Source organism: Empidonax traillii, unplaced genomic scaffold (assembly GCF_003031625.1).
Source record: "Empidonax traillii isolate 1590-97213 ecotype Southwest subspecies unplaced genomic scaffold, ASM303162v1 scaffold454:size726355, whole genome shotgun sequence".
In the NCBI taxonomy this organism is placed as follows: Eukaryota; Metazoa; Chordata; class Aves; order Passeriformes; family Tyrannidae; genus Empidonax; species Empidonax traillii.
In genome coordinates, this window is record NW_020955647.1 from 364,159 (window position 1) to 377,925 (window position 13,767).

At 47.2% G+C, this 13,767-nt stretch overlaps 1 protein-coding gene across 4 annotated transcripts in view; it reads left to right on the forward strand.

The window, feature by feature from the left end:
- The first annotated feature begins 8,899 nt into the window (after nucleotides 1-8,899).
- The window catches only part of PLCH2 (phospholipase C eta 2), a 57,119-nt gene continuing 52,251 nt past the window's right edge, over nucleotides 8,900-13,767 (forward strand). For all 4 annotated transcript variants that reach the window (XM_027895252.1, XM_027895253.1, XM_027895257.1 and 1 more), the window contains exon 1: nucleotides 8,900-9,278. In XM_027895252.1, the coding sequence (XP_027751053.1) occupies nucleotides 9,167-9,278 (112 nt within the window). In that variant the 5' untranslated portion in view covers nucleotides 8,900-9,166. The remainder of the gene's footprint in view (nucleotides 9,279-13,767) is intronic.

Below are 13,767 nucleotides of genomic sequence, written 5' to 3' on the forward strand. Positions count from 1 at the left end.
AGGCTTAGAGGTGACCTCATCACTCTCTTCAACTACCTGAAGGGAGGTTATAGCCAGGTGGGGGTTGGTCTCTTCTCCCAGGCAACCAACAATAGGACAAGGGGACATGGGCTCAAACTCTGCCAGGGGAGGTTTAGGTTAGATGTTAGGAAGAAATTCTTTACAGAGAGGGTAATCAGGCATTGGAACAGCCTACCCAGAGAGGTGGTGGATTCACCATCCCTGGAGGTTTTTAAGCAGAGACTGGATGTGGCCCTTAGTGCCATGATATAGTAATTGGAGTTGGATCAGGGGTTGGACTTGATGATCTTGGAGGTCTTTTCCAACCCAGTTAATTCTATGATTCTATGATATGATTTATGAAGCTGAAGATAAGTTCAGGCATCTGAAGGTCAGATTTTCACTCCTTAAAAATTTGTTATTTGGGGGGGGGGGATTGTGTGGCAAATGACACTCTAGTTCTTGTTAGTGGAGTTAGTTATTTTTAACAGCACGGTCAAAGTGTATTTTCTGTGCAGATTTTACTTCCATGGGATGCTTCTCTGCTTTTCCTTCCAACAGACCTGACAGGGGAGCGAGTTGCTGCACCGACGTTACCACAAGGAAGTCCAAAATGTAAAACAAACTCGGTGCTCGGCAATGATTAACTTTCCCTCCCACAGGCTGCTTGTCTGCGCATCATAAAATATGATTTTACCTCCGCAGACCTGTTGGGAGAGCAGAGGTTCGGGAGCGCAGCTCTCAAGCAGGGCGGCAGGCAGATGTTGCAGCTCCCAACCTGAAGAACAGGTTCTGCAGATGGGGAAGGGAGCGAAACGTCTGCGCGGGATTGTTACCACCCCTCCCGGTTCCTTTTGCCTCCTCCCACTCTGAACTTGTTACCCTGGAGCTGAACTGTTTGAACAGGGGCTGTAAAGCCGCTCTGTGATCAGAGAGCCGGCAGCCCTCAGCTTGTAGCGCCGGGGCGGGATCTCTCTCGCTCCCCGCGGGTCCCTCCCGCAGGGTTTGTCCCGGGATGGAGGTGCCGATGTTCCACGCACGGGAGCCGGGACAGCCCGTCCGCCCAGGACAGACACAGGTGTGTGCTTGGGGTTCGCCTGGCTGCTTTCTCTTACAGCAAGCGTTTTGGTGTACTTTTAACACTTTTCCTTACTCTTGGGCCTTAGAATCAAAGTTTCTAAGAGGCTACCGCAGCCTTGGGCTTGGGCTTTTAAGAGTTTGCTACTACTTTTGCTTTTGTTTCTTTTTGTTTGTTTGTTTGGTTGGTTTTCTGTTTTGTTTGTGTTTTTTGTTTGTTTGGGGTTTTTGTTTGTTGTTATTGGTTTTTGTTTTTTTGTTTTTTTTTTTTTTTAAGAAAGAGGGAGACTGGAAAGAGCATCACGTCTAATGCTTGTTTTATTTTGGTCCTTGGAACTCACCTAACCTTTTAGACTCTCTGAGCTTGCAGGGATCACAAACTTCATTTGTGATTTCAGTTCAGTCTCTTCTAACTGGAGAACTGCCTTTTCTGGTGTGAGACACCAGTGCATTCATTCTGAAGTGATAACCTGAGCCTTGAGCTTTCACGGGTGAGCCGAGCCAGGATGAAAAGTGACTTGGATAGGAGAGGCTGGATGTGAAATAAACTGCAGGTATTTAAATGAAATACTGGTCAAGCAATATAATGTGGCTGATTCCATGATGAAGAGCAAAGTCTTAACTTGGAAGGAAAGCCATGCACAACACTTCAAAAGAGTTTGCTTTTCTTTTTCTCCTGTTTTTTTTTTTTTTTTTTTGGTCATTCTTTTGGGCTATGGAGAAGTATTTTTACGCCAGGAAAGAACAGAAGATCCTGGGTTACAGTTGCAGAGATGTGGCAAACAGTAAGGATGGATGGATTGCCAGTGCTGTGCCTTGGGCTCCAGAGCTTAGATGTAGGTCTGAGACATACCCTCAGTCCTCAGGGTGATAATTTCTAGAGTCATGTTTTGTTTCATGGTAGAGGTGGGTTAACTGCTAAAAAATAAACCAGAAGTGGAGTACAATTCACTGCTGACTGCAGTTAGTTTGAGATAGGAAACTGATGCCATTTTCAGAATGCAACTCAAAGTTAACTTGCTTCTTTATTGTTCAAAAGAACGTGGTCAAAGTTTTGTCTATGAAGAGAGCTTTTTCTGACCTTACTGAGGGGGAAAATGCTTCAGCTGGGGAGAACTGTCTTCTGCCCAGTCAGATTAGCTGTGGGGAACAGTTTGGTGCAAATGAAGGACAGGGCTGGTGGGGGAAGGTCGGTGAGGGCTGAGGAAATGCTGGTTTATCTGAATGCAGGCCAGGCTGTGCAGGGACAGGCAGGAGTGTTCCCTGGCTCTGAGCTTCTCTGCAGGAGCACTGCTTGGGACAGGCTCCTTGGGGGCACCGAGGCCACGACCAGGGACAGACACATCTGACACAGCAGAGCAGTTAAAGCCTTGTTACTGGTAAGTAAAAAAGACTTTTCAAGGGAATGTCTTGCCTGCAGATTTTGGTGAAAACTATTGAATTCATGCCCTAGAGACCACTGCAAAATTTTTAGTCATACCTGGCTTCTGGTTGCTTTTTGTTCTGGCCTTGTGAAAAGTGATGATAACGTTCTAGTTTATGGCCAAGCTCCTTCTGCGTTATCTGAAAAGGCTTTTGTTTTCCTCCTATGTGGCATTCACCATTTCTGTAATTTAGCTGAATTAAAAGCTGCCCCATACTTACCCTAAAGCGTCTGAGAGCATCTTAGTTAATGGTGCTGCAGGAACAATAAAGCAATAAAAACTAGAGAGTGTAGGGTTCTGTACTCACAATTTCAGAACACCACAGTCTCACTTTGGTTTTGAAATAAATTGCCCAGAGCCCTCAGTTCCTAAATATAGTTGGAAGGGGCCAAATTATTTGTGAATAGCACTGGAACTTGTTAATTGTCCAGAGCTGAGAAAATGGCTGTATAAATGGACTGGAGTGGGTAATAGGATGAGGCTGAAGAGATTTTTTTGGTAAAGACAGTCTCACTTACTGAGGATCAGCTGAACTTCCTGCTACACAATTTCCACACACCCAGAAATCTCAGTTCTGGACTGGTTATCTCTAAAATGACCCACTTCTTCCTGTGATAAGCTTAAATTAATCTGATCTTATGACTGAAATAGATTCTGAAGGAAGAAAGAATCTTCTTTCCCTTGCTTCTATTGTCCTGAGCTTGCTTCTCTGGGAGCTCAGCCCTATTCCCACTGACACCCCCTGGCTCGCTGGATGTGACAAAGTCTCCCATCCCAGACTCTGCATCTGCAGGGAATTTCCAAACCTCTTCTCCACTGTTTCATCTGCCTTCATTCCGAGGGGGTGGAGCACTTCCCCTCGTGCAGTGGGTGCACAGCAGAGTCATTGCACAGGTACCTGTGCAGTGCAGGCTGTGACAGATCTTTGCACAAGCTTAGGCAGAGTTCTGAGTTTCCTGCCTCCCGTTCCCCTGTGCCTCACTGTCTGTGGGGCTGCTCCTGAGGCTGGCTGAGGGACATTCTGGCTGCAGACAGCAGGGCAAGCATGACCTGAGTGAGGCTTGCAGGTCCATCTGCAGCAGAAACACAGCGTGGCAGCTGAGAGGTTGATTTCTGTGTACCTGGTTCTGAGCTGGCCCCACAGTTTCTATTGCTTATCACAGCCTCACCTGTAACTAGGGAATGGCTCCTGGAGACTCTTCTGACATCTTCACAGTTGTCAGGGAGCTGTGGATTGCCTCGGAAATTCCAAGGGAAATGGGGTGGGAAGGTGAAGGAGCTTTCCATGTTAACATTCCTGGGAGAGACTGGAGTGCTGCAGAGCCTGAGCAGTTCCCATCCCCTGGGCTGTGTTTGCCAAGGGCCGTTATGCACCAACTTGCAGCACTGCTTTTTGTCTTCAATCTGGTGTTCAGAGACGTCTCTGCCCAGCTCTCCCTGCAGGATCACTTACCACAGGGTAACTTAAAAGAAGCTCCTCCTTGGCCCTTCTCCCCTTCAACGTGACTCCCCCCTACAGCTTGTTATTCCAGATTTCCCAGTGCCTTTAGATGCTGGAATGTATTTTCTGGAAGTTTTCTCTGCCTTTGACTGAAAACATGTAATTCGTGTTCTGTTTAATTAAGCAAGAGCAGAGCAAGGAATGGAGCCCGAGGAAACAATGGCAGCTGCAGTTGAGGTGCCTGGAAGAGGCTTTTATTGCCTGCAGAGGAGAACCTCAAAAACACAACTTTGGGATGTGTTATGATGTTGTTGTTTAGCGGGACTGCTGCAAGAACGGAGTGAGATGGTTTCTGGTTGGTTTGGTGTGTCGAGGATGTGAGCACAGTGGATTGTAGGAGGCAGGGGCTGTGAGGGGAGGGAGAGGGGCTCTCAGGTGGCTGAAAGTGCCAGGAAGACTCTCATGAGCTGCCTTGGCTAAAGATGGGGTTTCCCAACTGTTGTAATGCCCACTAGAGCTGCCCTCTGGCCTGGGGGTGTGGGCTCTGAGTGTTCTGTTCACACCTCAGAGCCACGGGCTGGCTGTGGAGCTGTGTGCCCTGGGCAGTGAGAATGCAGTCTATAGCTTTGGATCACCTGTTAAACAACTCCACGGGCCTTTTGTCTCTACAGTATAAAGTGACCTGCCTGATTTCTGTGGGCTTGGACAGGTTCTGAGGGAGATGAGGTTAGTGTAGTAATGTTATTTATTGACTAACAGGTACTGAAGTCCATGATGGGGTGGCGAGCAAAGCAGGGCTGGACTTTGACATTTATTGGATCAGTCACGTTTCTGCTTGGCAAAATGAGAATGGGCTGAGTGGTTCCCAGACCCCTTCCTGCTCATGAAAAAGGAGATTTGTTAATTTAAGAAATTAGTTTGGACGTTTGGCAAAAAAAAAAAAAAACAAAACCAACAACCATTAAAAAAAAGCAGCCTCCTCTTGGGGTTGCCAAGTGTGAGCGTGTTTTTCTTGTCTGCAGTGTTGGGGTCTGGCCCTACCAGGCATCCTCGGAAAGCTGATTTTTCCACTGACTTGGGAAAGGGGACACAGGTTGCCACCTCCTTTCTAAGTCCCCCAGCACAAGTTATCCCTTAATATCAGTGCAGCAATAAGCTGTTGTATGGAACTAGAGCAGTTTGGTTAAAGCTCCTAGGCATTATTCTTAAAAGAGGTTCCTGCTCCTTTAGATGAGTTTGAAGAAAAAAAAGTAATAATAATAATAAAAAAAAATCAGTCTTCTGGACAGTGACCAAGACTGGCAGCATAATTGACAGCAGGAACATTATTAGAATTATAGATCACTTGATTCCAAGTGGCATTGGAGCCATAGTCTATCTGCTGCTCAGTATGACTCACAAATTCCCAAGCGAGCTGAGCCATTTCCAGAGTATCATTTCCCATCTGTCTCCCAACAAGGAGCTCTTCCTCTCCCCGTTTCTCCTCTGAGGCTGTTTGTTTTTTGTGGTCTGTAGTACAAACCTTGTATTTTCAAAGTACTTTTGACTCAAGCGATTGGGTGAGATTTAGAGCTTTGACTAATGAGTTCCCTTTGCTCTTCTAGTAGAAATTTCCAGTTCTCCCTGGCTAATATGAAATGTAAATGTTCCTCAGAAGCAAGAGGCTGTTGTGTGCTGTTTCCATTGTCACTTCAGACAGTCTGGGAGCTGGTGAGTGATAAATAATGCCGGTGAAACCGAGAGAGGTTTTGGCAATTTGGGATAAGCAGAGAAGGGGATTAGAAATAAGTCTATCCCCTCTCTATAGAAATTGTTGCAAATGCCACACTTTGTTTCATAAAGTCATATAGCACAGCCCCTATAAAGCTGAAATCAAGAATTTGAGTTTAATAATGTCTCCTTCCTTGCATAAGGAATATTCAGTGACATCATTCAACAAAAATGCAGGGCTCTCCTGCGTGTGCAGCTCCAGCTCAGGCTGCGAGGGGCGGGTGAGGAAAAGCTGACAAATGTTGAGTGTTCCTTTCAAGTGGGATGACTCTGTTCTGGGTGAAGGTGAACCCAGCCGGCTGCCAGCAAGGTATTCCAAGTCCTCTTTTCCTGCCTGCCTGTTCCCTCTCTCCCCTTGCATTTGGGACGGACTGCAGAGGACTCGGTGGCACGCCAGGCTGTTGTGTGTGCCCTGTCCCTTGGGAAAAGGCAGATTGGCTCACACCCTGAGGTGTGGGCTCAGCCCCTGCTCCATGGGGCTGCAGCAGCCTCCTCTCACCTGGCTGCTCCCTGGCTGTGCAGGGACAAGCCTGGGCGTGCAGGTTATCTGGGATGGAATTGCCCGGGAATGGAGCCGCATTCCTCCCAGCCAGCAGCGTGGCAGAGGGAACCGCAGTGCAGCTTAAAAGCAAATCCCGGCTCTCACATTTAAATGCTCTAAAGTAGGTTTTTCCCTCTCCCATTTGGTACCACTTTGATCTTTTATCCATTGATCTGCTTCCTGATCACACTGTTCAGGTTGAAGTGATGCCTCAGTCTGTGTGTGTTTCATCCCTGCTATCACAGTATCTGCTCTGGAAGGATATCAGAGCTTGTCTGAGTTCTGGTGGATGCCACACAAAACCTCCCCGAACAAAAGCAGGTCTTGTGGGGTTAAGCTTTAATACTACAGGGATATAATAAATGGCTGGAGGATTGTTGTGGTGTACACAGCTTCTTTTGTCTGTCAGTGATACGTATCCTGCCTCTGGGGCTGAAATCCCTTTTTTCCAAGGGAGCCCAGAACCTCACACAATGATACTCAGGTGGGGCTCTTAGCCTGAGCAGTCGGTTTAAATCTTGTTGGTGTGGTCTGCGCAGATAGAGTTGCTCTCCTCTGGCTGTTTGATGTCTGCTGTCAATGGGCAGTGCTGTTCTCGGAGCCAGAGTGCTTCCCAGAGTAACAAAGATCAAACATTTTCAGAGAATGGAACTGATAGTTTCCATTATACAGTCTTCACAAGAAATTTTGCAGGGAAGCCAACTGAGCTTCTTTCACTTACTTTAAGAGGAAGTCTGGCCCCTGAATCTTGTTCTGAGATACCAGTTTGTATTTTTAAGGATTAATTGTGTGCTTTTCCATTGGCTGCCCAGGATTTATTGGGACATTCAGTTTGCTGTTTTTTTTGTAACAATACAGGTATTCTGAACAGAGAGGGAGGGGAAGAAGGGAACTCTGAGGACCTGTAATAAGTTGAAAAAGGTGGGGCTGAGTGAGGAAAGAACATCTTTTGTGTGAAAACAGATGTTCAGAGATCAGCTGCCTGACGTAGCTTCACTTGCAGATCAGAAAAAAAAAGAGTGAAGAACATGAATTTGATGTAACTCAAGGCAGTAAAATATTTAATGAGCCACAGAACCATAAAGCACTGCAGCTCATCTGCTTTCACTGAAATGATGCCAGTCCAAGCCAGCAGGAACATCCGTGCCCATTCACTCTTCCTCACCCTCACGGACATGTTCTTTGGTGTATAATGAGTCACAGTGATTGAACTTCCAGCACAGGAAACCTTCCAAAAAACCCCTGAAGCAAAGAGGTGAGAGAGTCTGACAAAGTAACTGCCCCTGGCTCAGCTCTGAGGAGGACATGGACTGATCTTGTCTTGTTCTAAAGCAGTTCCATCTGTCTGGGCAGCTGTGGCTCCCTGCACCAACCTCGGGTTAGACATCAGGCCACCTGTGCCAGGAGTGTCATCCTGTGACATCCCCAAACTCTTCCAGAGCCACAGGATGCCCCCTGAGCTATCTGCCATTTAAATGTGGAAACAAGGGATTGTACTGGTACTGAATTCCTCCAGGACTGATCCTGCCAAGCACTGCTGTCCCACAGATGAAGTTGCCATGCGTTTGGCTCCACACGTGGGTGTCACTTCACTGAGTGACGTGTTCCCTTTCACCAGAGGAGATTTGGACAACACATGGGATGGAGAAGGTGGGGCTTGATGGAAAGATAATGGCAGGGAGGAGGTGACTTCCCAAAGAAGCTGAATGAGGGACCAAAGACAAGAGGAGAGGAACATCTTCTAACAGGCAGGTGCTCTGCCAGGGACATCTCTGGCTCAGGTTTTTCTACAGGTGTCTCAAACCCCCTCCTCTATTTCTACTCACTCTAAATGAATAGTGAGCCTCATGGCCCTCTCTCTTTAAAATAATGTCAAACTGGCTCTGTGCTTTCACAACACAACATGTCAGGGCAACGTTTCAGAGCTCAGCTTGTAATTACAAACTGAAGGAGACTCCCAGAGATTCAAACAGTTACCAGCACTAGGTAGGATCCCAGGCTTCTGTCTGGTGTTTTGGAGGGAGCCTTCCTTGGCCTTCTTTCCCTGAGGAAGGTATCCAGTGAAAGTTTGGGAAAGCTGAGTCTCCTGTATCCAGTGGGCAGAAGAGAGGCGAGAAAAGGGAAAGAGAATGCCAGGCAACGACAGAGGATACATGTGAAGGCAGCAGGTAAGAGGAGAAAGGAGCTTTAGGGGTGAGAGGGGACTGAGGAAGCCAACATCACACAGAGCTGTCCTTTGGGAACAGAGCTGAGACATCCACGTGGTATGTGAAGGACTGGGTCAGGTGTATGTGTGTGTGTTATCCCTATGTGTGTCAGTATAAAATAATTAACCCCAGCACGAGTGGTTTGGCTTCAGGAGAAGCTGCTGCTGGAAAAGCAGAGGTTTCTGTGACTGCAGAAAATACTGGTGGGAGGCAAAGAAGAGTTGGTGCCTTCTGACTGCTGGGGTCAGTGCAGTGTAAGTCATCCAGCTGTGTTCCTGTCGTAACCATTGTACAATAAACACTGAAAGTAACTTCCACTATTCACAAACATTGTCTTCTCCAGGTTAGCAACGTGCAGGAGGCGCTGGGAGGACACATGGAATGCTGGTGACTCCTGTGCTGCTGGGAGAGGCCACCACATCCCCGCTGCCGAGGCTGAGCCGGTGGGTCTCGTGCTGCCTCCACACTGACACCAGCGATTCTGCTCCATGCATGGCACATGTGGCAGCAGGATTAAAGCAGGACACTCTCCTGAATGTGGAGTTCCAGGCAAGGCACTCACTGTCCCTTCCAGAGCAAGCCTGCAACATCCTGAAATTGTTGCTTTCTCTGGGATATTTTTATTTCTCGACTGACACTGCAGATATCTGAGTGACTGTGTTTGCCCTGGAGCAGGCTCCTTGCTGCACTGCTCTGAAAGCTGGAGATGGCTCTGACTTCTCCAAAACCTGCAGCAGGGGAGCTGACCCAGAGAGAGGAATCCATGCTCCACGATGGAAACTGCTTCCACTTCCTCTCTGCAAACAACCTCACAGGAGGTAAGTGGGAAGTTACTGTTCCCTTGTCTGAGAGTTGGATACCGAGAAGAGATTCTTTCCTTTTTCTCCAAATTGACTTTTGTTGTCTTGAGATTTCCTCCAGTTTTCTTTAAATTGGAGTAAATTGTGCCTGTATGTTCCTCAGTGCCTTTTTTCTGTGTGGTTGGTGTGGTGACTGAAGTTTGTGTGAAGTCTGTTAAAGACACCACCCCTGTCCTGCACACCAAGGATATCTTGGAATCAATCTTTCTTCTGTCCTTGCTTGTGCACTCTGTGAGGTTTCAGTCCCGTGAAGGGACCTTCATCTGCAGAATTCCTAACATTTGTAAAAAAATGTAAATTACTGTAGGATGAGACTGTCAAGGGATCGCAACTTTTTTCCTTGATTCTTTCAAGTGCTTCTGGAAAATCTTTCTTGAAGTTGATGAGACTGGGATTTACAGTGCCTCGGGTTGTGGCTCTGTGCCATGAGGTCTGAACTGAGCTGAGAGAGGCAGAGCTCAAAGAATGACTATTGTTGGCTGTTGCTCTTTTTTCAGTGTTGACAGCTCGGCAGAGGAAAATGAGCTCTTCTCTTAGGAAGCTCTGGAGATTACAGATGTGATTATGCACATCAAGTGCAGACTGGAGATGGGTAGGAGGGAGGGAATTGTGTAACTGATGTCTGTGGCAGATGAATCTGTGCTATGGCAGAGATCTGAGGGAGGAGGAGCTTTTTTTTTTTTGCATTTAAAATAAAAAAAAAAGAGATGATTTAGCTCAATATTTAAATCAAAACTTCATTTATTCAATGCAGGACTCATTTGCTTGAAATGCGTTACATTTACTGCCTACAGTCATGAAGTAGACAGCACTGAAAGTTTTGGCTGGGTTCTCACAGGAACTAACTTCATAATCTTCAATTTCCAGCAATTGTGAGATCAGTTTAGCTTTCTGCTGGCTTACAGTTGGGGCTGACAAGAATATTTTTTACTAGCTGAATATATCTATATTGTAGGTGTATTAAAAATAGCCTGTCAATGAAATATAATCCATGATTAACTGTCACTACACCAGTTCTTACCTTTCTTACACGTTTAGTAATATTAGTTTTTGTCCTGGTGGAGGAAGCTGTCATGTTTTATCATAAATCGATTTGCAAGAGGTTTGGAAAAGGCAAGTGCAGACCTTTAGAGGTGCAGTAGGTGCATTGCATCACCGGAGTGTCCTGGCACTGCAGAGCTAAGGTGATCTGTCCCAGTTATTGCTGTGTCACACAGGCTGGCTTTGAGGGAACTCCTTTTTCATTGTAGTTTGTTGACTCCTGAGCTGTGTGTTACATCTCTGTGCTCAGGATCTCTGCCAGTGTGCAGGGGGATGGCAGGGAGAGCTGCAGGGACAGAAGGTCTGCATTGTGCTCAGCAGCACTGCCAGCATTCCAGGGCCCGTGGGGCTGGACCTCAACAAAGGCTGGAGTGGGCTCAGGAATCCCTGTGCAGGCTGGGTCAGAACACCCACCCGAGCTTGGCCTCCCCCCTGTTAACTCTTTCCAGGACTGCTTTGAGTGCAGGGACAGCTCTGATTGACTCCCTTTGCACTGGAGCAAACGCTGAGTAACCTGCCCAGACTGCCCCTGGCACTGCTGAGCTGCTGCTGGGGCAGCTGAGCCTTCAGAAACAGCAATCCAGGCTCAGCCTCCCACATGTGCTGCTTCCCTTTGCTCATTTGGGTGAGTTTATCTGCAAGAAAACTTAGCAAAGGATGGAGCTGGAGAGTAAAATCACTGATTGGAGTAAATCCAGTGCAGGTAAATAAAAGCTCCTCAACTGATCATTTGGCCCCAGAGTTTCGTAGCTACCTGCAATCTACTTCTGTACCTACTCCTCTTGGATGGCTTGGAACTCTTGGCACTCTTGTGCAGCTTTGAGATGTTTTATCAGTTGAGACAGTTTTCAAAACTTCTTTTTTTTTTTGGAGTAAAAACCTCCCTTGTCTGCGTAGGTTGTACATGGATGAGGCAGAAGATTGCTATGTAAAAAGGAAATCTGAGTGGGATGCAATTAACTTTTACATAATTTGATTATATATAATGTCATTAAACGTTATTACAGCGGCATTGGGAGAGTCCAGAATCAAGGAGGGATATGGCAAATTCGGTAATCCTCCATTTTTCAAATACACTCTGACATGTCTAGACTCACTCTCCCCTTGTAATCCGATGAAAGAGTGCTGTGCACAGACATGCAAAATCCTGTTTGCTCAGATATGTGGTACCAGATTAGCCTGGAGAAGGACCTGAGCTGGCCCTCAGCTGGGGCTGGAACATCTGCCTGCCTGGGAGAGCTGCTGCCATGGCACTGGGGACCTTCAGGGGTCCTTCCAACCCAGCTGAGGAACAGACACACAGCTGCTGTTACTGAACTGGCACCAGCTGTCTGAAAGTCCCTTGAACTCACGTTAGATTTCTGTGGAACTGCCCATCAGTTAAAATAAAGTGTGACCTGATACTGTGGTTCTACCAGTTGTGCTTATCCAAGTGAGTGAGTGAAGAGCAGCACCTGGTTTGGGTTTTGTTGGTGCAGTTTGAATCCACTCTGAACAGGCTGTTTATCCCTTTGGTGTCTGAACATGCAATCCCCCTCCACTGGGTCCAGCACAGACAGTGGCTGCTGCATCACTGAGACACCAAGTCCTGAGGTTTTTGCACAGTCTCACCTTAGTTGTGTTTTCCACACCTTTTCTGCTCCCTGGATGGAGGGAAAGGCTGTAGTGGAACAGACCCTGCCAGCTGCTGTTTGTCCTCCTTTCTGCTGCAGAGGCAGAAATCACGAGTGAGGTTTACAGAATGCACGATTGTTTCCCTTGCTGGCAGTGTCAGCTTATACTAATTGATGTTAATGAGCCCCCAGACTGTTGTAATAAAGATACAAGTCTGAGGATATGATCCTGGGCTGCTCAGCAGACCCACACTCTAGTTCTGATTCTGTTACTGACTTCTTGTTTGGCTGCTTTTGTAACTTCACCCTTGTGTTGTCTCTTATTTTGATTATAAATGGGAACTGCTATTGTTGTGCAACAGTCATGTTTGTGTCTTTATTACCTATTCTGAAATACAAATAATAATAATAATAATAATAATAATAATGATAATGTTCAACCTCAGCCATTCAGAACTGAAATAACTGTGGTGAGGTCTGGACGGGGACCATTGTGGGTACTGATACCAACTGCTTGGGAACTGTCCTGCGACATAAAACCTGCAGACCCCAGAAAGGCTGAACCCTGGGGGCTTTTAATCTCAGGGGGTGGTGGTCTGGAGTAGATCTGAGGGCTGCTGGAATGGTGAATCTGAGTCCATTCTCAGTTTGGGCAAAAGGCTGTTTTCCAGTGTCCATGCTCACATTCTTTAATGCTGTCTTAGGAAGAAGTTTTGTTTGTTTGGGGGTTTTGTTTGCCTGCTTTTTTAGTAAAGTGCACTGTAATGTAGTTTTGGAGGCTCTGTGCCAAGATGCCCAGAGGTGTGCAGTGTCCCAGCTCCTGCTGGGGCACAGACATTCCCAGTGCAATCTGTTGGAAGGCAGGAGCCTGCTGATGAATTGACAGCTGCAGTGGAGCAGAGAGGTACCCACCTTGTCTGCAGTTCACACAGCATTTGACCCGGGAGAGGGATTTTGGTTTAGAATCATGAAATACTAACAGCCACCTGTCTTTATCCTAGTGGAGTTTTTCTGGGATAACTGTGTGGAAGGGTGTGAATCAGGGAATCTGTCCCTCAGGCAGAGCTGTGCTTTGGTCGTGCTCCAGCGGCAGTGGGAATGCTGCAGTTGGGCCTCACCTTTCTTTACTCTGTGCTGCTCAATCAGGAGACTGCAATAAAAAGAGGAGTGTTCCCTGGATACTCAGTTTATAAGGCAGCTCTGCTGCTTTGCTGAAAGTTAACTATGAAAACGAGATAACAGGCACTGCCTGGACCAGGCTGCAGAATTGGTGTTTTTTCTGGACTGGAAACCAGATCATCTGTTACCTTCTGTTTCTTCTTCCACCTCAGCAAAATCTTCTCCCCCAAGTGCTCTGCTCTCTCTCTCTCACAAATCTGCTGCCTCCTGTAAAGACAGTGGAAGGGTGTCGTGGGAAACGGGACAAGCGGAGCCGGTGCCGAGCTCGGGCTGTCCCTGGGCCGTGTCGCTGTTGCCATCTGCTGGGGGAGCGTGTGCTCGGCCACAGCCCCGAGCAGCCCCAAAGCGGGGTGATGCTCCTCCTGCCAGCGCTCGAGGGGTTCCTACCCCGAGTAACAACTCCCCTGTGCCCTCAAAACCGCTGCGAGGCGGAATAAAAGTTCTCCACAGGCGCATCTGGTAGCAGGGAAGTCGCATTTCTTCATGGTTTGGTTCTTTGAAACCGGTGAACTAAGGAAAAGCAACGCTCGCTCAGACGGTTGGAGTTAAGTACAGGATGTTTAGAGGTGGAAAACTGAGTTCTGGGTTGAGTGATACATATATTATGCTTTATA